Source organism: Sturnus vulgaris, chromosome 5 (assembly GCF_052056855.1).
Source record: "Sturnus vulgaris isolate bStuVul1 chromosome 5, bStuVul1.hap1, whole genome shotgun sequence".
Classification (NCBI taxonomy): domain Eukaryota; kingdom Metazoa; phylum Chordata; class Aves; order Passeriformes; family Sturnidae; genus Sturnus; species Sturnus vulgaris.
This window is the reverse complement of record NC_142247.1, coordinates 41273539-41300059: the sequence shown is the minus strand read 5'-3', so window position 1 is coordinate 41300059 and position 26521 is coordinate 41273539. Positions and strand designations below refer to the sequence as shown.

The 26521-nt window shown below is 35.8% G+C and overlaps 1 protein-coding gene across 2 annotated transcripts in view; it reads left to right on the top strand.

Annotated features, from left to right (window-relative positions):
- GXYLT1 (glucoside xylosyltransferase 1) overlaps window positions 1-17813 on the top strand; it is a 30059-nt gene extending 12246 nt beyond the window's left edge. For both annotated transcript variants that reach the window (XM_088165545.1, XM_014871142.2), the window contains 6 exons: window positions 5041-5215; window positions 6167-6292; window positions 7099-7350; window positions 13299-13422; window positions 13729-13901; window positions 15931-17813. In XM_088165545.1, coding sequence (XP_088021671.1) covers window positions 5041-5215; window positions 6167-6292; window positions 7099-7350; window positions 13299-13422; window positions 13729-13901; window positions 15931-16092 — 1012 coding nt within the window. In that variant the 3' untranslated portion in view covers window positions 16093-17813. The remainder of the gene's footprint in view (window positions 1-5040; window positions 5216-6166; window positions 6293-7098; window positions 7351-13298; window positions 13423-13728; window positions 13902-15930) is intronic.
- Window positions 17814-26521: the final 8708 nt, after the last annotated feature.

Here is a 26521-nt window from a genome sequence, read left to right as displayed (position 1 = left end):
GATTATATGAAAATACTTTCCCTGCATAGTTTAGTGAATATATGTAACATTTTCTATGCTAATGATGAATATCACTTCTATTATACCAAATTAGATGGAACTATATACAGTATGTTCCTGAGTTTTTGGTACCCTCTCACCTGCTTTCCATGTGTTATGTGAGAATAGGAGAACTTTATACAAATAAAGGTGACCTCTACTGCAGTTCCTTGTGTCAAGTCTAAAGGACATAGCTAAGCTTTTTGTGGAGCTGGTGGGTATTTTAGTGCAAATAAAATTTGTGTTGTTGTTTTTTTCCCAGGAAGTGCAGCTGGGATGACATGAAGGTTCTAGAAAAGTGTAACTTGTCAAAACATACCTCTGTAGTTTACTATCAAATTGCAGCTTCAAAATTGTAATTGACCTAGAAATGCTAATTTAATATACAATGTCATGGTAAACATCTTTAAATGTAAAGCAGTGTCTTGACAGACAGGCTCTGGAAAACCTTCTTGTAGCAGATTCACTGAGGATATCCACCTATGTTTTTCTCTCAGAGGTTATTAACAGCAGAATTAATCAATATAGAATGAAGGTCTATACTTGGCACAGAAATACTTCAGGCAAGGCTTGTACCTGGCTTTTTGCTGCTGCTGAGTAGCATGTTTTACAATACATGTTTTTTACTCACATTGTCAAAAGTGAATTGTTTTAAATGTGCTTCCCAGACTCATGGGAGTATGTGTGAAAGTCTGTCTCATGTGTTTTATTTTTACTGTCCCTACCCTTCACATGTAATTAGTATCCTCACAAAAATGAAATTCTCTTATTTCTTCCTAAGACTCAAATCCTGTCATGGCATCCTGCTCAGTATCTTTTGCTGGGTTACAGGTGCCTTCTTTCTCTTCCATTTTAATTACCAGAGGTTTTTCTTTCTCTGCAGGAGGTAGGACTCCCACATTATTGGAGATTTTTTTTTTTTTTTTTTTAGAAATTAGGTCTGTCAAGTTTTCTTTGTTAGTCTGTCCAACATCCCTACTAAAATACAGTTTGTATTTCACTCTATTGTTGCTTTTTTCCCAGCTTTTCCACTAGGTTCTCCCACACCAAAAGACGAAGCTATTAATAATTAGAAATGTGCATATAAAAATCTACTTCTGTGTTTTTTCTGCCTCTTAACAAGTTTTTTGAATGTATCTCCTCGCTTTTGAAAGCATCTCAACCCTTTCAGGACCTGTATTTGAGTTTCACTAAAGGTTCGTACCAGAGCTGTGATACCTGATACCAAACCTGCTCAGGTTCAGACAAGTTACTATTCTTGTAGAATAAACTTTATTTTGCACATTGTCAACTCAGCAACTGAACTAAAAAAATGTACTGCCAAAAGATCCTGTTTCACTTAGTCTTAACAGATGCTGGACCAGTTATCTAAAGGAACGTGGTTTTCCTTTCCCTGGCATCTGGTGAGGCAGCTGCATGCCTAACTGCAGTGGAGAAAGATGGGGAGAGGTGGGAAAAGAAGAGAGCAGTTGAAGGCAGAAGATTTGAGAAGAAATTAATGGAAAAACTAAAGTCATGTAGACATAAATTAACAAAGTTAGTGCAACAAGTAATGAAAAACGTAATTGGCTCTGGAACACGTTCCCATTGAAGGTGAGACTGCAGAGCTCAAGCTGATAAGCTCTCTGAACAATTTACACTTCATGCTGTCTCTTGCATCAGGAAGAGGAAAAAGAGATGGAAGACGCTGGCAGCTGAGGGTTATTTTTAAATTGTGTTCCTGGATGAAGATGGGGATAGGACTTTTCTCTGGCAGGGACAGAGGTGTATATGGAAGGGAGAGGAACAGCCTGAGGCCTGGTTGCTAAAAAGGAGGCTGTGGTTCCCAGTGGTCTCTATGCAGGGAAGTCAAGTGCAGCTTCCAGTCACTAAAGGATGTCTTTTTATGGATCTAGAGTAAGGACCACAATCCTGCAGTCTCCTAACTTCTGCCTTAATACATCTAGTATGTCTCATTCCCTTTGTACTGGAGAGTCCACAGAGGGAATGGTGGCCTGTTCTTTCCAACCGCTTCTTGCTCCATCTGCTTCAGGGTATAAAGCTTTATCTTGTGAAATTTATGGATCTGAGTCCAGCTGTTTCCTATTTGGTACGAGATGAAATTCAGTTTTTGTTAGCTTTTTCTAATTTTTTTTTTTTTTTTTCATTTAAAGAAATAATTTTTAAGCACAGATTTTAAAAAAATGAACTTAATAAGTCTAAAACTTACAGAAGTGGTTGTATGAGCAAAGTGACTGTAAGAACAGCATTATAAGCATGATCAGTCAGTTTTTTGTTGTGTGGCTTGAAATGTTCTTTTATTCACAGAGATCACTAGATATAGAAATATAGATATACTAGATATAGAAATAATAAAAATAAATAAAAAATAATAAAATAACAGTCTTTGAATCCTGTGCATTTTAGAGTTTCTTCAGCATAGTTTTTGTCATACTTTATTCATGGAAAGCTGTGTGTTACACGTAGTTCAGGAGCTTGGTTTTCAGCTGTGCAGTTTGTGTAGGTTTTGCCCTTATTTATCACATGACCTTGTAACATCGCTGTAGGCTCTCATGACTTCAGGGCTTAATTATTGTAATTCCCTTTTCAGTGGATTAGTGATGAGGCTAATCTGCTGCTTGCAGCTTGTTCACACTGTGAAAGTTTACTTGTTTCTGGGTTTCAACTACCCTCATATTCAGCTTGCATTGTGTTTTTTACATTAGTATTTACTACATGGTATAATGTTTAAATTAGCTTTATGTATAAAGATTTGAATGGGCATGTCTTGATTATATTTCTAGATCTTTTTTTTTTTTTTTTTTGTGAGTGTATGTGTTAACCTGAACTAATTTTCAGATTTTACTTCAAGATTTATAAAAGGTTTCAATCTGCAGATTAAATCATTTGAATATAGATGTCTGCATATTGGTGTCTATGTCAGGTAGGTCTTAAACAGTCACTAAAATTGAAAGGGCACAGAGGATGATCCAGGTGACCTGCCATTTAGCTGCTGAGATGTACATGATTGGTGTTAATCAGAAAGCACTTGGATATCCTAGACATCTTTTTAAGACTAGTAGACACAAAATGATCTTTGAAATACTAAGTCTTTAGCATCTAGAGATCAAGTGGGATATTCTAGAACTTAATAAATGGCGCTATACCTATGTTAAAAATCGATTCAAGCCTTAGATGTTTACTTTGAAATAAGGTTAATTACTCTCTGTACTCCGTAACCTGCTTACTAGATCTCTATTAGCTTGAATGAGACTTTGGACAGAGTTTAGGTTAGCATCTTCTTTTAGTGCCCTTTTTTGGATCTAAATCTGACCCATGAGGTCTTTCATCTATGTGATTTTTAATAATGCCCCAGACCTTACGACTGGCTGCATAATCTAATTAAAATTTTATTAATCTTAAATCCCTCGATTTAAGACTAAAAAAAAACCAAAAACCAAAAAACAAACAAACAAACAAAAAACAGAGTTTTGTTTTTTTTTTTTTAGTTCCAGGGCATTACATTCTTTCAAAACTCAGAATGTTTTTTAAATGAATCAATGATTTATGGCATTAAAATTCAGCAGTTTTATGGTGATAACTTTGCTTATAATTTGTCTTGTGGAAGTGAAAAATAATAGCTCTTCTGTGCCTTAAAGAAAAGAGGCATATTTGCATATTATCTATTGCAAATTTAAAGGAAAACTTGTATGTATTTACATGGTTGCATAAATTGAGTGGAGATTATGTGCTAAGATCACACCTAGTAATTTCTGTTTTAAAGAGTCTCTCTTCAACAAGTTTCTAAGAATGGGTGATTTGTCAAGCATTTTTCTACTGTTATTAGTTTGGTAAAGTCTTTTCCAACTTCAGAATTAGTTTTGCCTGTATAATTTGGCATTCAACTTGTAATTTAAACGTTCAGATACTTTTGGTTCTATTAGCAGCCTCCTGCCATAGTCTGTGCATACAGCTCAAATGCATGATATTGTTTTGCAGATGGGCTTTGAGTTGATGTGTGTTTAAAAGCTTTGAAAGCTTTCCTGACTAAATCTATGAAATCTATGAGATTTTTGGTATACCCACTGTGTTTGCCATGAAGCTAATGGTATTTACCTGATGACAATTTTAGTCTGTTATATTAAAGTAGTGAAATAACTTTAAAATGTGCCCTGTATAATACATTCCAGGCACATCTCACCATAACTGTTGCACGGATGTCTTCAGGAATAAAGGATTTCCCAGTCCCACTCCTTGAAATGATTTAGCCTCCTCCATGGACAGTGATCAGTGTACCTGAGGGATTTCCCAGACCACTGGGAGCACCAGGGCATCCCACAGGGCTGTCTGAGCTATTAGTTTACCCTCTCATCCAGCCCGCATTGTACTCCTGCAAGACATAAGGACAGGAGAAAGGTTTCTGTGTTTTGTCAGTGCTTGGGAGAAGCACTGAAGGGTGTGCTTAACAAAAAAGGACTTACTGGAGCAGAAAATGGACAAAAGCTGTATCAGTCAAAAATGTTCTTAACAGAACTTCTTGAAAGTGTAGGGCTTATCTCACTTGTTGAGTTCAACTCTGCTGTATTTGTCATTTTTTCCTATGTCTGTATTTAGTCCAGGGAAAGGAGAAAAACTCATGTATAGACTTAATGTGCTGTCAGCCTTTGAAATTTTGATGTAACTTCATGTAGTCTTTCTTTTAGCATAGCTACTTTGATGAATTTCCTTGCTAGTAATAATGAATAGTAAGATTGTAAAGAATAAATGTTTGTGTATAGATTTTCTAGACCTTTTTTCCCTTGTAGGTTGGGATGGTGAGAGTGATTATGAGAATGGTTCAGGTTAAATGTAAGCAAACCTATGAGGTATAATGCTGTAGTTTGCATGTTCTCTTGAGTTATACTTTGCCAGTTGAACTATGATGAAGGGTATTTTGTTAATTACTTGCTGCAGTAAATAGTAGAGTTTTTCTTTAAGCCTGTGCTAGAAATAATGTCAAATGAAAAAATATTTTTGTATCAGATATGATTATATGAAAACACATCCTTCTGAGAAAATGCATCTAGCAGTGGTGGCCTGTGGTGAAAGACTGGAGGAGACTGTTACAATGTTGAGATCAGCCATTATTTTCAGCATCAAACCTCTCCATTTTCATATTTTTGCTGAGGACCAATTGCATGAGAGTTTCAAAGACATAGTAAGTATTCAAAAATGTATTCAATCAAATTGTAGCACAATTTTGTAGCACTATATAGAGCAATTCTTCTATTGGTTTGATAGAGTGGCAGAAACACCAGAGTATAAAAATAAGGCAATAAGCCATTCACAGAGTTGGTTGGGGATCTTTGAAATTTTTTCCTGTGGAAGAATGCCAGCTGCTGATACTAGAGTTTCTCCTAGAGACAGACCAAAACTTTCTGATTTATTATTTTGAATCTGTTAAATACAAGCCAGATGTTCTGAATGTAAACCAGTTACTTTGTGTGAGCTTGTTTAGAGTTCGCTTTGCAAGAAGAAATTAGAGATCTGTCTTTTTTTTGTCTCTGTGCTTACAGCATGATTTAGTTTTATATTATTTAGAGAAAATGAAACACCAGTTTTTGGATACAGTAGATGCGGTTATATCTAATTTTAGTAAATTTCTGTTAATGAAACTGAAACAATTACATTATGACTGGAGTAGCAGTTTTAAAAGCTGATGAGGCTATAACTGTGGAGGGTTTTACTATTTTTCTGCTTAAAATGTCATATTAACTGACATTAGTATGTTACACATGCTAATTTATATACAGTAGCTAATGGCAAAAGTGGAGTAAGATTTAATTTGGAAAGTTTTCATTGGTATTTGTTCTGTGGTAACTAGTTAAGGGGGAAGAGTTTTAATTTATATACTTAACTTTTTGTAAATACTAATTTATTTTGCTTCCTCTTCCTTTTGCTTGTGATCTGATATGATGTGTTTTCTTCATAGTGGCCTGCAGGTGCCATTTTTTTTCAAGTCTTTTGATTAGCTGACAAATTCTTAGATTTCTGTTATGGAAACGAGGCATTGCACTCGTGTTCAGGTATCAGTTTGAATGGTGAATTGAATTTTTTTTTTTTTGTAATAGAAATGAAGTAATTTTTGTGATTTCTTATTTTCACATAGCTTGATGAATTCCCCTATGAAGGAAAAGTTAATTACACATTATATCCAATAACATTTCCATCTGAGAGTGCAGCAGAATGGAAGAAATTGTTTAAACCATGTGCTTCACAAAGACTATTTTTGCCAGTAAGTTACTTTGTCATAAAACAATCCAGAAGCCTGTTTATGAAGCATGTCCTTGTTAGTCTGATTTCTGTTTGGTTTTAAATGAAGAACTACTACTATTCCTTAAAGTTACTTTCATGACATCTGAAAAAACCCTCTGAATTTAATATTCTTCTGTGGCACTAGTACCCTATGGAATAAAAGTCCTTTTCTCACTTGATGCATTATGGCAGTGTCCTCAGAAAGAGGTATAGGTCATGTCGTCATCTCAGAGGTAAGATGGATTTATCACACCTCATCTCCTCATTCAGTTGTAAAGCCTCCTGCGTGCATGGGTCTGAGAAGTGCTAGACAAAAGGAAACAAGAAATGGGCTATTGTTGCCAGTGTTTTGTGTATATGCTGCTCTAAGACACTTCAGAAAAACGTACTTCAGGCTTGTGAATTAGAGCAGTGGCAGCTGTCTCCCAAAGATGGGCTCCTGACATTTGTTGGATTAGTTGTATGGGAAAGCAAGGGAGCAGGAGAAGGAGAGGAGCTCCTGTTAGAGAAATGTTATACCTGGCCTCCACCTACTCCTAAGGAGCCCTGACATATAAAATGTAGAATGAGTGGCTTTGCATTGCTGTTCTATATAAAACTTACTTCCCTCTACAAAAATTCTTTAAAATGTGAGAAAAAGGAATGATGACAAATTTATTGACTGCAAACTGTCAGTGTAAAGTGAATTTATTTTCATATGACAAAAATTTGTTAAACTTTCTTGTGTTTAATAAGAGCAGTTCAATAAAACTTAACATTTTGGTTTTAAATTTCTTTCCCTCACAGTTAATCCTCAGAAATGTGGATTCATTACTATATGTTGATACTGACATCTTGTTTTTGAGGCCTGTTGATGATATTTGGTCTTTTCTGAGAAAGTTTAACTCCACACAAATTGCTGCAATGGCACCAGAACATGAAGAACCTCGTATTGGGTGGTACAATCGATTTGCTAGACATCCCTATTATGGAGTAACTGGAATTAATTCTGGAGTCATGCTAATGAATATGACACGTATCAGAAGAAAATATTTCAAGGTATGTGTGTTGTATTGCCTCAGTTGCATTTTCGGTGGATTTCTGTCTTTTAATTCTATTTCTGTTTCATATTCATATGTATTTTTCAAAATTTTTTTCTGTAATTGTAATAATGCTCTCAAAGTACACTGTGTTTAAAATATTGTCTATTTTTTAAGTGTCATTCACTGTAAGACTTGTACTTCTTGAATTTCAAGTGTGCTTGATTGATTTAATTTTTCTTAGTTCTGAGAGATTCTTTGACTTGATACAATTTTCTGTAAATTACATTTGCCAATAGATATGCCCACGTTATTTCTTAACTACAGGTATCCCAGAAAAACAGTAATTGTAAACTTGTGTGTAGTTGTATGACCAGGAGGTGGTGCTAAAACATTTAGTAAGTTGTTGAAAACTAAGATTTCCAAATTTTGATCTTTTCCATTGTAGCCAGGTGATTATCACCCTAAGTATCTTTTTATTTGCTTTGAAGTCCTAGTTTTTATAGACAAAGAAGTTCATCATGAAAGTAGCTACGACTACATGTATGGAAGCAATGCACACAGCAGTCAAAATGGTCATTGCTTCTCAGACTTGAAGTTTTTTCTCATGTACTTGAAACACAAGTACAAAAGCAGTGCTGTGTGATTATGCTTGGGAGAAAGTACATCTCTGTTTAAGAGAAGTTTGATTAGGGAAAAATAATCATGCATCAGAAACTTCTGGAAGATACATCCTTAAGAGGAGCAATATAAACTTTTAGTAGACATTAATTCTCCCCCATTTCCAGTGTAATAAGCAGCTTTCATCCTAGCATTCTTGCTATGTATTTTTCTTTTTTTCTTGAAAGAGATTCAGAGAATTTAAGAGAAATGGAGAATGAATTATCTCAGTGGTAGTTAAAAGCAGAAAGTTAGAGTAGCTGTAGTATATGGCTGCAGTTTCTCCACTGATTATAGCATATGGAGAAATGATAATACTGAAAAGTATAAAGAGAAAAACGTGGGATTGAAAGCTATATATATCTATCTTAAGCTCTGACAGTGCATTTTTGTATAGTGATTTATTTTCAGTAGTGGTAAACACTAAGATAAAGTTGTTTTTTTGTTCATACTGCACCAGAATTCTGGTTTGGCTTCTCAGTACAACTTAGGTTATCAATTAATTGGAAACTTTATGCATTTTTGGTAAAATTGGAATTCAGATTTTCAAAAGCATACAGATTATGTAGGATACTAAATTGTCGATAAAGTGAACTGTAGTTTTCTAGAGAACAGCATGAAGTCCTTTCTCCTTAACACCTAAAACTGGTGTTTTCTTCCAATTTAAGTGTATATATGTACTTAAAAGATTTAATTAAGTGAAATAATAAATGAGTATTTTGAAATTCAAAATGAAACACTGCACTTTGCCTTGGTTCTAGAGGGCTAGAATATTTTTTATATGATTCTGTGAGATCAGTACCAAGAGAGCAGTGAGCAGGGGAACCATTTAGTTTGTTCTCCATCAGTACCTAGAGTATGATCTCACAAGCTTGCAGAGCATCACAGTGCCCGAAGATGCACAAGCTTTATGACAAAAATTACTGTTCATGGAAACTTGCAGAGACTGTGTTTTCATCTTCAGCTTCCTTGAATGTCTTTTTATAAAGAGAATAGGAAAAATTGCAGACATCAAAGTAAAACTTGGAAAAGGATTTAGTGAAGCTGAGTCTATACACAGTGGGCCTGAGAGTATGACTTTTGCTTGTGACTGATATAAAAGGAGCTGCTATTCTCAAACCTTCGGAAAAGAGGCAGACCAAATTCAGGGGTAGGGACTGTCCTAATACCCCTTGCCAGTGACATTGCAGATGCTTTTGGACCTTATAGGTAACATTTCCATGTTGTGTCCCATTAACTATTCCAGTGAAATACAGCAGAACTAGAAAATGCTTCGTTGTGTTATGGGAAGGTGTGAATTTCTTTATATTCTTCTAGGAGGCTCAGCAAATTCTTCAAGGAGTATATAAATTCTGGGAAATTTTGTATCTTTTTAAAGATGCCTGTAGACCTTCTTGCATCATACAATAATGGTAGAGCCATTTATCTGAAGTGGAAGTTTTGGATCAGGATATTCCTCCAGTGCTATGGATTTAAAACTGTGGATTCTTTGTCTGTTGTGGCCCAAATTACAAGCTGAGCTGCTTGAGGCCTTTAAGCATCTTTCTTCTGTTGTCACATTGATTTTTAAGAGTCAGGAGGATCCAGAAGATGTATAAATAAAAAATAGAACCAGAGACTTTAGCCAATGTTCATCTGGGTAGCAATAACCTGTAGTTCCATGTACTGCTCCAGGATTAAGTCATCTTTTATCCACTTATTTAAGCCTCAGTCTTCTCAGGACTGTCAGGGCAGGCCATTTCAGACAAGCATCCCAACTCTTGGCTGTCAGTGGTGCCTAATGGATGTTGTTCCTTCTGGTCCTGTCTTATTTGTACTGTGTGTTGTGAGTGTGTGTGTGTATGCATGGCACAAATACATGCACTATGCTCGTGTGAATGCTTGTATACAGACACATGTGCATGCACAGATGTGTTACTGAATATAGTGTGGTCATTATACTGCATAACTGCACATGAGACTAGAAATCATACTGAAGCTTCTGATGGTTAGTGCCTACATGTTGTCTCTGCTAAGCAGCAGTTAGAAAATGGGCATGGAAAGTGTTCAAGACTGTTCGGGATATGAAAGAGATTAACAGTAGGTGACTTCTTCTGAATTGTATACATACAGATGTAGATTTTTTTTTAAATAGAAGAGCTATAGCAAATGCTACAGGTACAGTGCTTAACAAAAATACCAATGAGGCAACGTGAATAGAGAGCAATGACTTTTGTCACATGTATTAAGAAGGTTACTCATGAAGCCTGAGTTGCAGGCAGTTAAGGAAGGGAACAAGCTCTTAGAAAATCAAACAAACCTCAAATAAATTAACTTCAGATAGAGTGTGCAAAGTGAAGGTTTGTGGGTATGCTTTAGAAATAAAAACAAAGCTCAGACAGCTTCTGTGAGCTAAACCTTTTTTTTACCATTCAGGGTTGCTTAGGGCTATTGTTTCAAGAAATACGGTGAGCCTGCACAAAACCAAATTGCTTCTAAAAGGAAGTTTCCTGTCTCTTACCAGCTGCTTTTCCCTGCTTTTATTTACGTGGTTGTAGCCTTTGGTGTTCAGTCCTTTGTGCGATTCGATTCAATTTGCTAACAGGAGAAAAAAGAAATCTTTCTTCTGGATTATTAAAGTAAATCGGCTTACAAAAACATGCAGTAAGTGTTAGCACTGCACTGTTAGTGCAAGAACAGGGTACAGTCATGTAATTACAATGAAGAGAGCTGGCTCTCCCTTGGCATTAAGGAAATTTAAGCTGGTCAGCTGTTTTTGGCACACAGCTGCAGTTTGTTTAGATATTGCTGTGTGATTTGAGAATTTTCCCTCAGCTTTATATTTTCATCCTAGAATTTAGAAAAAAAATAAAAGCTAAATGTGACAGCTTTTTAAAGTCTGACTTCAGACTTGGCCTGGCAGAAGTTTCCTGGTACAAAAATGAATAATGACCAAGCTAAACAAACAAACAACCCCCCCCCCCCCCCCCCAAATGCCAGAAAAGACTTTGAGGTTCCTGCATATATTTTGTTCTTACACGTTTTCTTCTACTCAAGTAAATTAGAGTTTTGAGAGTTCTTAGGAACCTGTGTGTATCAGTTTGATGTCATCACAAAATGCCTACTATCATTTGGGGATTTTTTCTCAAATCACTAGCATTCTTTGCATTTTGTGGAATACTGGAGAGAAGTCTTATATTCTGGAAATTTTAAAATTATTGTAGCATTTTTTTCTTTGAGGTTTTTTTACTTGAGTAACTTCGAAAAGCAGTTCTATCAGCATCCTCCTTCTCAGGCTATTTCACCTCGCTGCAAGTTACAATAGAATATTTTAAAGAAGGAAAACAAGTAATTATACAAGTAGTTTCTCTTGCGCCTACACTGGTGTCATTATATATCACCGATATTTTATTAACGTGTAGCTCTTTTCTATATATGCAAAGGTTATGGAAATACTACAATTTCCAGTTCTTAAATCTGACAGCATTATTTATCAAGTAGTATGGCTTCTAGACATCTGGCTATATGATGCATGTTCCTACCTGCTTTGCATCTTCTTGGGATATCCTCTGAATTTCTCTGCTATTAAAACTGAAGGAATGAAAGGAAATTTCTATTCAATAATGACTTTAACAATTTCAACTTCTATTTATATGTGTTGCTCTGAAACAATATTTATTACTGTATATTCTGTTACCATTATTTGCCTGGTATGAGTGAGCTAATTTAATTCTGTTTTTAATTCTTAGCATTTTGTCTAAACTTAAACCTTAGGTCAATATTCTGTGAATTGCAAATTTCAGATGAGGGAGTAATCTTTACTGACTGTGATTCAGTCTCATTTGCTTTATTTGGAACGTTTTAGCTTAGTGTTAAAGCCTGTGTTTTATTAAATTTAATTACTTTGCATTGAATTTAATCATAATTCTTACTAGCGAAGAATTTTCTTGTGCATTTCTTATGGCTGCACTCATCGAATACTTGCAGGCAATCATAATCATAAATTTTTTAGGAGAGAAGGGATTGCAATATTCTGTTTGGCTTCTTGCATAATATAAGGTATAGATCTTTTTCTGTATTAATTCTTGTCTGAAATCCTGTAGTATTTCTTGGCTCAGTCTTCAGTTCTGAAAGCCCTTCATATTTGATGGCTGAAATGATTTAGGGAAGAGTAAAAACTGAACTGCAATTTTGTGCACTTTCTACTTTGTCAGTGTAAAGCTCAGAGAAAGAAGTCTTTGATACTGTAAATCTCAAACTGAGTATTTTGCTCCTGGTAATCTGTCTCTTAACATGATATTCCTGTATGCAAATACCAAACTATAATGGAGTTATAATTTTTTTAAATTTTTTTTTTGCAACTTGCTTAAAAAGAAGAAAAGGTACAGTGCTTGTACTTGTTTAGGAATTTTCTCTTTATGGGACTTATTGTTATTGCATCCACACTCTCAAAACTGTGAAGGACAGGGTACAAAGTGAGCAGCCTTGTTCTTTTTCTGTTCCAGTTGAGCTTAAATAAATTATAAAGATAAGAGATTAGCTTTAGAATATGTAACCATTTAAACTGCAGTTTTGAATCCCTTTGTTAACATGGAATTCAGTGTAGGCCAATTTACTCCAAGTAGCTAGTCCTCATTCAGAACCTTAGAAGAACTTATTTTCTTTTGAAGTGATTCTAATAAATCAAGAATTCAGGAAGTTGTTAACAGCTGATCTTTGTGTCTACTGACTTTTGCTAGTGAAAAGTTGTCCTGTTGATGTGGAAATTCAAGTTCAGTAACTGAAAAAAATAAGTTCAACTTGATGAAAATGCTTCTGAAAACCTTTGAAGGATTTCTGTATTTTTGTACACTGCTTTGTAGCCAGTATTTATCTGTATGTGTTTGTAACTGTTTAGGAATGAATTTTATATTGAACTGGTTCAAATTTTTGCAGTTAGTATTAGAACCTGTGTATATTATAACTCTGTGATAAAGAGAGAAATTGCATGATGTGTGAATATTTAAATACTCCCCATCTACTTGCTGCATGACTTAAATGCAGATTTGGTGTTAGATCCTACTGCTGTATAAAAATCTCTTGCTATTCTTAGAATTCTTGGCTTAAGATGTTAGAGGGAAATTTTTCAGTAAGTTGATCACTGAGAAATAGAGCGTATTGGAAATGTCCATAATTAGTTTCCTTAGATAGGCTTGTTGGTTTAAAAGGAAAAAAGTTACCTATACATTTGAGATTTGCACCTTTTAAGTGCAAGATACTGTGAATCTTTAAGGCATTTCCTTCCTTATAGGTATAACTCTCCTGAATGTGTGTTGTTTTGTTTCATAGAATGATATGACACCAGTCCGGTTACAATGGGGAGAAATTCTAATGCCACTACTGAAGAAATACAAGTTGAACATAACATGGGGTGATCAGGATCTATTGAACATTATGTTTTTTCACAATCCAGGTAAATCCACATTGATTTTCAGTCTAACTCTATGAAGTTATCTTTTCCATGGAAAAAAAAAATCCAGGAAAATATTCAATTAGCAGACTTTTGGGTGAAAGCATTCAGGGAACTATTAACTTGTCTTTAATTCTCTGAAAGCATTTGAGAGACAGTGCTGGAGCTTGCTAGAGTGTAATTAACGGTTAGATTTCAAAACAACTGTACAGAAATTTGTAAAGCTGTCCTAAATAAATAAAGAGAAGATTGGTTTATTTCCTGAAACAATTTTGATACTTAACCCAGAGCTCTCATTTTTCCACACAGAAAGTCTTTATGTCTTTCCTTGCCAATGGAATTACCGGCCTGACCACTGCATCTATGGAAGCAATTGTAAGGCAGCTGAAGAAGAAGGTATATTTATACTTCATGGAAATAGAGGTGTTTACCACGATGATAAACAACCGACTTTTAGGGCTGTCTATGAAGCAATAAAAAATGTAAGTGGTTTTTGCATTGTTATTATTTCATGTATGTTTATCTATAGTGGTACATGTACTTTGTGGGTATGTTGATATTCATCTTGACTGCAACAAAATATATTTTTTTTCTCTTTTAAGTAATGTCAAGTGTTTTACCACTTTCTTCTCCTTTATTGTTTGGATGGAGTTCCAGTATATTCCTGTTTTGATGAGCATTTTTTGAAAAGAGTGTAGACTATATCTAGGTTAGGATTCTAAGACAATGCCTGTAGTTGTCAGTGTTTATTTAAAAGGCTTTATTCTCATTTTTTTAATAAATCACCTGGCAAACTGTTTCCATGAGCATTTGGGCATCTTAGAATAATCTGAATAGGAAGGAGCCGACAAGGATCACTGAAATCCAAATATCTGGCCTTCACAGGACCATCCCTGAGAGTCACACCATATGCATGAGAACATTGCCTGAACACTTCTTGCACTGTGCCAGGCTTCATGCTGTGGCCACTTCCCTGGGGAGACTGTTCCAGTGCCCAGCCACCCTCTGGGTGACAAACCTTTTCCTGATACCCAACATAAACCTACCCTGACTCAGCTTCAGGCCATTCCCTCGGGTGCTGTCACTGTTCATGAGAGTGAAGAGGGGCAGTGCCTGCCCCTCCTCTTCCTCTCACAAGGAAGTTGTGACTGCAATGAGGCTTCCCCACAAGGCCCCTCACCATCTTTGTAATCCTCCTTTGGACACTAATAGTTTTATATCCTTCTTATATTGTGGTGACACAAACTGCACACACTGCTTACTCAAGATGAGGCCACATCAGTGCAGAGAGAGAGAGACAATCTCATTCTCCAGGCTGAACAAGCTATCACCAGAAGCTTCATTTTTCTGGAGATTTTAAAGTGCAGAAAAAAATCCCTTCTTCCCAAAGTTTGTATATATTTACTGCAACACTTTAATACCTAGTTGTATCTAGATTTGGATTGTAAAAAAATTATTATATATACTATGTTTTGACCTTTTACGGAAATTCAGTGTATTAATATGCTGTTGTTCCTTTAAATACTAGGCACAGTATATTCTTTTCATTCTGCAAATAAGTCATCTAATGGACTGTTAATCACTACATCAGCATACTCACCGAAGAGCTGTAAAACTTAGCACTGATGCACATTTTAATGTAGCAGGCTACTGTGTGCGTATAACCTAAAAAAAATCAAGAGTATATTTTAATGTTACTTTATTACATGTTGTCATATTTAGATATAAAAATGAAGAAAAGTACTTTCGGGGGTCTGAGAATACATTACAGGGAAAGTGATTGTATTTCCATAAAAATATTATTTCTTTGTTTCCTTTGAGCATTGTCAAAAAAAGAAGAAAAAATTACTTCCTTTTATTTATGATCCCATTTCGTACATGAACGTGTCAGAGAAAGTGTGTAAACCACTACTGATTCAATGGTAATAAGACGAACAAAATTATGTTACTTCAAAATGCTGTTTTTAACTTATCATTTGTTTATAAAAAACATTGCAGTGTTGAGCTAATGACAACTTTATTTCATGCCCATGTTAAACATAGTATGTTTGGACCATCATTCAGTTTAATGAAACTTCAATACTACTTTTTATACTGCTGTTTCATTATAATTTGATAAGAATTGTATTACTTAAAGGTTATATGTCATTTGAGAAAGTTGCCATACAGCAAAAAAGAAAAAATCCAGAAATCATTTTAGAGTTGTAAATTTTTAATTGGGTAAGGTAATTTTAAATTTCCTCCTTGCCCGTCTGAATATATTCATTTGCTTAACATTAAAAAAAAAAAACAACTTTCTTGTTAGGTTTATTGAAAGCCTGAGAATATACTTTTGTAATTGAGAGGTGTTTTTAAATTACTGCATTCAGAAGCACTTGTGAGTTCTTGAAAACACTGAATAAACCTGTAGACAGCAAATACGATGCTGAAAATAATTTTTTTAAAACTCCAATACCTCTGACTAATGACAGTCTTCTGCATTAATCTTTAATTTTCTTAACCTTTTCACAGTATTCATTTGGAGATGACCTGGTTCATTCTCTGCTGCAGCCCCTAGAACAGGAATTACAGAAAACCACGCATACATACTGTGGGAGAGTATACAAAGTATTCATAAAACAGCTTACAAAAAGCGTAAGAGATTTGTATGCCAGAAGATCAAAGAGAAGGTGATTTTTGACTCCTGGTTGTTACATGAAGAGACTGAATTAACATAGCTGGTCAAAAGGTGCAAGAATTCTATTACAGTTTGAATGGGCTCTTAATGTGCCCAGAGAAAAGTTTACTAGCATACAAAAAATGAAGAAAATATACATGTAATGAAGAACAAGAACTTTTTTCTGCAAAGGTGACTTTTTGGTTTTTTGAAGTTTAATCAGTGCTAGTGTTTATCTCATATCTGATTATTTGGGTGTTACTGGCTTCTATGGTCAGTACTTGTAGTCTGCATAATTCAGTTATCAAATGATAAATGAACAAGGAAGAAATGAAGATGACTCTGTTTGGGAGTGTACCTCACATATTGTCTAAAATTCTCTTAAACTGTGAATGTAGCAATAACTGAGTCAGCAGCACTAACCTCACTTTAAAGGTGTGAGCCTTTATGTAAACAAAGTTGTTTACAAGTGCAGAAAATACCCTCTTGTTAAAGAAATGTGTTGTAATCATTGACAATCTGTATGTGCCTTTATAATGTTCATCTCTTACATGTTGAAGTACTGTTTTGACAATCTTGTTTATCTCAGCTGTAAACTGCACACTATAAATATGATTTTTTGAGAAATTAATGTCTAGTATGTGATACTGGTTTTCTCTGTTCATAAATACAGAAACTTTATATTAAAATAATTTGTTTCAACATTGTAGAGCCATTAGCACCAAAAGGTAGAGGAGAACTGAGGGGGTTTTAAGTAAAAATCCAGTTTGAAGTTACTTGTCTTCCAATACTTTTTTAAAATTTCATGGGTTTGCAGCTTTATAGGGCAATTTGGAAGTAGAAAAAAAGCCCAGTGGTGGAAAGCTGTTGCTGTTGTATTTTCATACTAGGAATTATTACCTGATTATTGTTTTAGAGTATGTAGTAACTGAAAGGAAAGAGCTGTAGTAAGACTTCTGATGCTTCATCAGACTGTGTAGTAGATGGATTTTTTAGAGAATATATCCTGTTATAATATTTTTTTAAGAAATGGCTTTAAAATAGTTTTGGGGCAGATCCTCAGCTACATGAATGCATTACTCTCAATGGAGTGACAGTGATTTGCAACAGGTAAAGATTACGTTTCCTCCAATTATCTTAGTGAAAGAAGAAAAGCTTCTGTTTGAGTAATAACTTTTTCTCCAGAGAAAACCATGAAGAAAAGGGCTGAATTCTAGTGTTACAGTAAAATATTTAAACTTGCATGGTATGAAATGTATTTGTAAAGTATATATGAACTTAGATAACCTGTCTAAGTGAGATGAAGTCTTCATAAAGTGAGCTTTTGGATTCCAGGACAGTTCCTGTGTGTTGAACATGGAGGATCCACTCACTGACTTGCACCTTCATCCCAACCCCATTTTAGAAATGTAATTTTTGTACTTATTTCCTTGTCAAAGATAGACTGGCTCTGACTTCCAGATCCGTGTGAGCTGGACAAATACTCTAGCAGTACAAAAACACACTACTGTCAGCAGAATTTGAATCCTGCTTCTAATTTCCCTGCAGGCTCAGGGTATAAATTTTTGGGATGGAATCTAGGAAGCAGTCTGCCTCTCATGTAGGTCTCTTTTCCTTGCTGTGTAACCTTTTGATGCCTGAAAATGTAGAAATCTCTGTGAAGGTGAATATTGTAACTGACTGATTTTACAATATGCAGTGCATTATTTTTTTACATAAACACTGATTTTTATATCAATTTGTCTTCAGCTTTCCTTTTTACATGTACCATGTGTTTGTATTTAAAAAAATCTTTCAGCTTGTTTTTTGTGTTTGTCTTTCAAAAACTTTCACTTTTGAATTTATTTTTAGTATGTTATAGACATGTCAAGATACTGTTAAAACCTGATGGGCTATTTAAGAAAAAAAGGGGAATGTGGACTTTAGCAGCAATTTTTCCACTTAAATTTCAAATTTTGTGGGGGAGTACAACAAAAAGAATGAATATTGATGCTTATTGTAGGACAAAAATTCTTACTTTGTGCTTATGTCTAGAAATGTTTACTTAGCATATTACAAATAGCAGAATATGGCCTTATGCCATAGGTTTTGATTCATTTTTTTAATATAAATGAAAGCTGCTCACCTCAGGTCACCTCCAGGTAACATTCATGAACACTTTAAAAAAAGCAAGTAGCTTCTATTAAGTAATTCTCCAGAGTATTTGTCTTTTTCAAATGCCTTTTTAGTTCTTTAATCCCTGTGTTTTAGATTTAGAAAAACAACCTTCCTTTGCAACAAAAGCCCAAGTCTGGCTGATAGGGGAAAAATTTGGAGACACTTAAAAGACTAAGAATCCAGGCAATGTGATAGAAACCAGTTATGCTCCCAAACACTTCAGTACCTGATTTGTAAAGTTAGATGCTTAGAAGTCGAGAGCTTACATCTAGCTTGGGATTCCTTATTGCTGTCTAGTTTTTAGAAACATTTGCTTTTTCTACAAATGTAGTGAGTACTAACAAATGACAGACCTTTAGGAATCTCATTTTTAATTATTTGTTATAGTTATAATAAGTGTAAAGTTTGATAGAAAAAAGAAATACACATTCAGATTAACATTCAGATAAATCTGTCTTCTGCTTGATTAGTTTCTATGTCATGGTACCATTACTCTGTCTCTTTTAAAGGGATCATGGTCTCATGGTAAAGAGATCTGTGTGAAGATGTTGTTATCTTATTTGGGTGAAATTTGTCACTTACTGTAGACAGTATGAAAAGCAAGCTGTCCCTTAATGGGACTGAAACATCCTTGTGTGTGGTGCTTGTACTACTGCCAGTTAATAAGGCCTTATGAAAATGTCTATTTATTTGTAATTTTGCCAGTAATTTGTAATTATTCTTATTTTAAGCATTTTAAAAGAGTATGAAGTTGCCTTCTGCTGGTTTTGACCTAAATTTGGTCAAGTTGTAAACTTCTGGCAAAATGCTGATTGGAAGACTGAACTGTCAGCATATTTCTTAATTTGTACCAGATTTCTGTCCATACCAGACATAGTCCAACCATTCAGGCTTTCCACACTTCCCTTTGTACACTTTACTGAACAGGATGACTAAGAAGCTGACACAGTTCACCTTTGTCCACTCAAGCTGGGCTGCCCTGCTAGCTCCGAGGCGAGCCTGTGCCGAGAGTGGCCTTTTCCCGGGATCCTGGGAACCCGAGATAAAGGTAGAGCTCCAGGCTCTTGCTGCGGCGATACCGGTCCAAGGGAAAGTAAAGAGCGCAGGAGAGTCCTTCTGTAATTCCAGGATAGGGTTTATTGGAGAGGGATAGGGAACCAACCAATGTCAGGAAGGAGGAACCACAAAAAGCAGGGAACAGAGACGTGCAGCAACTTAAATAGGGGCCCTCCCCCATGGGAGGCCACAATACAGAAACCTATCACTACAGCTTAGGGGTGTGACATACAGCAGGACTAAGTTCACATACAACCAATAGGGGGATATACAATATAACACAACATCGAATCATGTACCAAGAAGGGGATGACTGATACAGAACATGCTGGAAAGATAGGAGGGCCCAAGGGGGATTGGCGACCATGTGGGTTGGGGCTAGGGTGACGAGCAGGGAAGAATCTGGAATATAGAAGGGGTTTGAGGATGATGGACACGAGCAGAGGCGGGAAGGGGAGAGTCCAAAATATATCAAACTGGAGGTGTAACATAGGGATGAACCATTTTAGAACTAAGTACAAGGCAATTAACACAATATAAAACCACGCACCGTGACAAGAAGCCAGCTATCTCTCTTTTCCTCCTCTCAAGTTATATTTCCTATCTACACCACATGGAAAAGGAAGTAGCTACAGTCCAATGGTAGGAGAAGGATATGGTCTGGCTCTGCTTGGATGGTTTAAAAGCAGAACATGTATGAGGTGTAGCTGCAGGTGTAATGTGTTAGCTGTATATGCATTATTTGGCTCTTTTGAATGGAAATAACAATGAATTGCTGCTGCTTGTTAACGTGACATTTAGGCTGTGATAGTGTTTGTGGCAGATTAAATGGGGTGAAACTGAGCAGTAACTTCAGTTTATCTGTAGGGAAACATTAGACTTCTGGTTTCTTCTGCCTGGTTAATAAAGGCGTCTCCAAATGTATAGACATATATAGAATTTCTGCTCCTTAGAAGGCTTAAGTTATTTTTCATTGTCTCTTTTCTGGTTCAAATTGAAAGATTTTCAACTATCAAACAGGTTTAACAATATCAATTTACTGGAAGTATGATTTTTTTTTTTACTTAATTAAGTGGAATATTCATATATAAGTAAAATGAATTTATAGGCTCTTTGTCTAGATTTTTTTAGTAAATGATCACTTCTGAATTTCTGTCATGGTATCTCATGTGATTAGATAGTGGCTTTCCTGCCCACTTCACTACTTTGTGAATGGAGGGCATTTGAAACAGTTCTGGTGATTTTGTGTGTTAAAATAAGTTGCAAAATACTGTGAATGTGAATATATGACTTCTGTTAGCAGAAAGTGGATTCTTCTGTAGCAGAGACAGTAGAAGTAGGAAGTAGTGGGAAGGTACTTCTCATCACCATGGATCTTGCAAAAGATCTTGTATCTGTCTTATGGGATTGTTGCTGTCAGTCTGAGCATTTTTCTATGCACAGGAACTTTTATTTTTAATCTCTTTGAATATCTTTTGCTTCTTTTTTGGAAGTTCAGTTTTGTCCAGCTCCATTTTTCTGTATATTTGAGAAGAATAGCTGAAATTCCTACAGAGTTTTGCACAAATAACAGCTAAGTAATTTGCTGAAGTTGTCCAAAAAGGCAGAGAGTGAACCCAGCAAGTAAAAAATAACTAAACACGAGTGTATGCACCCTAGGTTCCCTTAGGAAACAAAAATTGTTGATCTTTTTAACACTTCAGAGAAACATTTGACACTTGCTTTCTGTATTCAACTGCCAAATCTTAAGTAATGCAGGATAATTTCCTATAGAAATACAGGTTGCCTCACAGTTGGGTTGTAGTCTTAGTAGAGTACTCAAAACTATTACTCAGGTTTCAAAACAGAAGATGTTTACAGACGTAATTGTGAATTTTCCACTTCAGAAAGTGAGGAGAAAATCTCATTTTAAAGTAGTTCTCTAAATCTCTCTCTTGTAGCCATTTAGTGGATGTAGATGAGAAGAGCTTGTCTTGCAAAGTTGTCATGAAATGTAAGATATGTTGATCTCCTATGACTTTTCAAGCCTTCATGGACCTATTAAAATGTTAAGTTTCTTGAAGGAATATTGAGTAATTGGAAATTATTGTGTTAAAGTTCAGTTGTGTCTCTTCAGTTTTGTGGTTGCTTTATGCACAGCTGCAGTCAATTCTTGAGAGAGTCCTCATTTAAACTTACGAATGTGCATCTTCCCGTATATTTGCTTGCAAATTTCTGCAGGGCTTCTTTATGCTCCCTTCTGCCTTTTCCCTGCACTGCTTTTAAAAGATAATCACTAAGCTCGTCTTTCATTTGAATGCTTATAAAAATTGCAGGAGGTATTATTACAGGTCTCTTTGCAGAAACCTGTAATTAAAGGAGGACCTGTATTCCTGCTGTGGTTGGGTTTTATTTTTTCTTTTTCTTCAGACTGCTATTTGATGATGTTCAGCTAGGAGGAAGTTTGCAGCCATTAGTAAAATCATTATGTTCCTTGAGTCATCATCTGGTAGTTTCTTCCCTGAATATCTGTTCTTTTATGATAGATGCATGGCTGGTGCTTGCCCACTTCATCCATATGATTGCAAGTTTCTTTAATCAAAGCAATGACCATCAGTTCTGTTCAATCTGGATTTTAAATGCTTCTCCTATATCTGGGTGCCACCTTAGTTGCACAAACCAGGGACCCATTCTATTTCCACTTACAGATCATAGAATCATAGAATGGTTTGGGTTAGAAGGGACCTTAAAGGTCATCTAGTTCCAACCCCTTCTCCTGGGCAGGGACACCTTCCACTAGACCAGGTTGTTCAAAGCCCATCCAGCCTGGCCTTGAACATTTCCAGGGATGAGGCATCTACAACTGCTCTGGACAACCTGTTACAGTATCTCACCGTCTTCACAGATCTTTCCCTGATACCTAATCTAAACCTTCCCTCTTCCAGCTGAAAGCCATTCCCTTGTCCTGTCACTAATGCCTTTTTACAAAGTCCCTCTCCAGCTCTCTTGTAGGTACTGGAAGGCTGCTCTAAGGTGTCCATCTTTTATTTAATTTCCTTGTTTTATTTTCCAGCTAATCCATAGGAATAAAATAGATAACAAGGAATGTACACTTTTTCACAACGGGAGCTAGATAACTACAGATTCCTGAGATAGTTAACAATTTTGAAAAAATTCTCTATTCTTGAATCTAATTTCTGATTTGGTGGATGAAAGGATTAGTGTCCTTTGTTTGTCAAATGATTTGACTTTTCCCTGTGTCAGCCCCTTATGTGGAGGGATGGGCAGATAATTCTTAAAAGACTGATTCCTTGTTTACTGTGAATTTCAAGGAAAAGAACTGTAACTTGTCACTGTAGATCCTTAGTATCACCCTATCTAAACTCTTTGAAACTAGGAATAGCTGCCCCCCTTGCTGCTGTATTGTTGTAGTGGTTTTAATTGCTTCTTAATGGCCATGCTAAAAGGGGAGGGGAAATGATGCAGTTATTTGCATCTCCTTGTTAGTTCCTGGCCTTCTCTCTTTGAATTCCACATGACCCTTAAAAACCAACAACTAAACTCAATTTCTGAATCTGGGTCAAAGCCAGAGATTAGTAACATGGGTCATGGGCTGTACTCGTAGATTAGACATCAGGACAGTTTCCTTGTGCTGTTTTACCAAAACAGGTCTACAAAAGCAGGACTTCTCAAGTCTGATACAGTTTGTTGCTGTTTTAAGAGTGCCAGATTTATAAAATACAGGCATGTTGCATTCCGAAAGTGTGTTGGAAGCCTTTAAGCATATAATCTAACCCTATAGTCTATAAGTGTTATGTCTGCTTTTCAAGGTACCTGTTGAACTAATATTCTCATTCAAATTCCCTTCCCCTCTTTTCCACAGATAATTTATTGATTTGTTTTCCTCCTTAGAGCAAAGCAAAAATTTGGGAATTTGCTTTAATAAATGTTCACTTGAAATCAAACAGAATTTTGGAAGGGGAGAAAAGAGAGTGTGAAGTTTGTTTGCTAGGGATTGTTTCTGCACTTCAGAACTGTCTAAGGCCACGGATTGCAAACTTGAGGCTTACGTGTGGCTTTCTCACTACTTGGAGAAGTGCTGCTAGATTGTGCTGTCTTTAATTTTCTCATTACTAACATTGAATACCGATAGCTTAAAAATGCTTTTTGTGCCTTTCTAAGTGGCCTTTCTATTTTATGCAGCTTGTATTAAATTATTAAACTGAGATGAGCAATTTATTAGAATTTTCTACTACCTTCGTATTCTGGGAGGTCACTTTCCCTCCTGTTCCTCCTTTGGGTCATTTAATATCATGCCTTCATTTTCAGAATTATAATCTGGGTAAAACAGGTCCATTTTTTTCTTCTATGTCTTATGAATGTTAATGTTCTGCCAGTCATTTCTGTACACATTTTACTAGAGTAATTCACATTAAATCAGTCTGTAATATTTATAAGAATAGCTTTGGAATACAAAAGTAGACGTAGAAGTTATCATAAATTGCAGATCTTTGTGGTTGAATTAATGAGTATTTAGGGCATGTTTTTTTAAGTTTCCAAGAAAATGAAAGCAATATAATCCGTTTTAACTCATTATTTAAGACTAGGAAATCTAATTTAATTAAAGCTGATTTTTAGCCTTATAATGCTGACCTACTGTGTCTCACTGAGCAGCTGGTGTCTAGGAAACTCTGCTTGCCTATTGGATTTCATGAAACTCCTGTCAAGTATTCAATGCAGTTCTGACTAGTCACTGGTATTGCTGTGTTTTTTTTTAATTTTAAAATATTTTGCTATGTTTTACTTTATTATTTTGTTTTAGATTTTTATGCCATGGATAGTATAATCCAAGGTGAATTTGGATTGCAGATATAAGCCCAAGAAATAAAAAAACCCAATTTTGCTACCCAAAATGTGTTATATAGGTTTGTCTTTTGATTTGCTATTATTCATCAGTCTTGTGAGTAAAATTGATGTATTTGGGGTTTACTGCCTCTTATCCTTTCTGCTTGTTGTTACTGTTTTTTTTCCTTTCTTCACTACCCCTCTAGTCTACTTGCTGCCTGTCTTCTCCAGGGGTTGGTGCCACTCTACCTTTCTGATCCTTCTGGATCTCCCTGGCAGTTGTATGTCTTCTGCCACCAGGTCTGTGCTTTCAGAACTGTTTGCTGTAATAAGGTGACTGTGCTAGCTCAAGCCAGAAGGGTTCCCTGGAGCAGGCATGCTGCCTCCTCCACAGAGCTACTGCATGAGCACCATGTCTGGGCATCTGAGCATGTTCTTGGCCCAGTGTAGTTCATAAGCAGTGCTCTGTGTTTCTTGACTGTGACTTGGGGAATAAATTTAGTTTCCTTTCAGCTTTGTATAGACTATTACAAAATTTCAATCATCTTTATTTTTCTGTAGAGATGAAGGCTTTTTACCTGAGGCATACTTTCAGGAAGAAAGCTTGGCTGCTGAAGCCATTACAGTTGAAAGGAGGTGATGTGATCCATTCTGCTTGCAGACAGGTTCATCAGGGCTTCTGAGAGCAGCATGAGCACCTGGCTGCCAGGGCACCTGGTGTCAGAGAAGGGCTTGGTTTCTGCCCTGTTCCTGTAGGTGCTGGACAACCTCTAAGGAAGAAGCAATCTTGTACTCTTTTTTTTTTTTTTTTCTGTGAAGGTACAGGAGAGAAAATTGATTTATGACTTCAAAAGGCCCAAACAAAGTTTTAGAGGGATTGCTGAATGCAACAGAGTGCACAGTGTGTATAATTTTTCTGGCTGAAAAATTAACAGCTGCAAATAGCCCATTGGAACACAGGATTTTGAGAAGTACCTTCTTCACTGGTCCATAAAAACAATGAATAAACTGAGCAAAAATTACTCATGGTAAGATACTGCTTAAAAACTAGATCAATATCTTATTTTTTGCAGTAATCCTATTTTGCCTATTTTGATTATTCTTTGCCCAGAAGGATAGGATGTAATTAATGAAAATTGATTTAACTTGAAGAATAAAGTATTAACAGTTTGCTGTTGTAAGAGAAATGAAGCAGCAAGCAAATTTGCTATATTTTTTATGTGCTAGACCTCAAGCAGTCTCTAAATTAATTAGAAGTCACTTTCTTAGTGTATGTTTGTCAAATACATTGGAAAATTTTATATATTTGTACAAAAAAAATCCTTAAGTATTTTTATAAGTTTTAGAGTCCAAGTTTCAGTTAATACCTTTTTGCAAAATAAATACATTTTGAGAACAGCACCAGCACATCCTATGCCATAACCTTATAACTGTTAGATATGAAAGTGCTTGTTTTCTGCGTAGAATAATATTGTGTCTCTGAAAAGGTGTAATTTTTAAGGAGTAGGTTATGTGGTGACTTAGAAGAGTGCATACCAGCACTCTTCATTTTCATCTAAATTACGACTTTCTGAGGATGCAATTTTTTGTATATAAGTAAAGCAAACATCAATTACCCTAAACAGCACTGGAAAATAAAGAACTTTGTCATTATACCCACTGGCACCTTGGCAGGCATTAGAGGAGAGAAGCTGAACTGAGTTTCTCAAACAGAACCATTTAGCAGTACTGTGCCTGACTGAAATCACTGGCTCACTGCTTCAGAATAAGCATAAAGGAAGTACAATAATACTCAGTGTTTAACAAGAAGGATAAATATAGATCTTCTGACCTCCTCAGAAATCCTCCCCTAATTAGTTTTACTCCTGAAAGTAGATGTTTCAGAGCTCCTTGAAGTCCATTAAGGATTTTGCTATTGATTAAATGTGAAAGTGCTCAGATACCCCAGCAGTGGTTAACAGCATAAAGCACTGATAAATCAATTAATAAAGTTTGGCCTTGGGGGGAGGATGTTAGCTCATCTAGTCTCATCAGTCATATATCGCAGGCCATCAAATTTCTCCCTGTAATGAGCCCAGTAATTTTATTTGACCAAAGCATAACTTGTGTCCAGCTAGCCCATGCCTTTCAGAGAAATGTCCAGTCCTGGTTTGAGTGCATGAAGAAGGAAAATGCTTCCCTTTGCCTGTTTGTTGCAATGGTTTGTTGCTCTCACAGTAATGAGTGTGTGCCTCATGTCTCATTTGAATTAAAAAAAAAAAAAAGCCATGGATTCTTTTTATGCTTCTCTCCACTAGGGAAAAGAGGTCCTTAATATGCTGCATTTTCTCCTAGTGGTGATACTTAAATGTAGCAAGCAAATCACTTCTCAGTTTCATTTAGGATAAGTCAAACAAATTGAGTTCACGA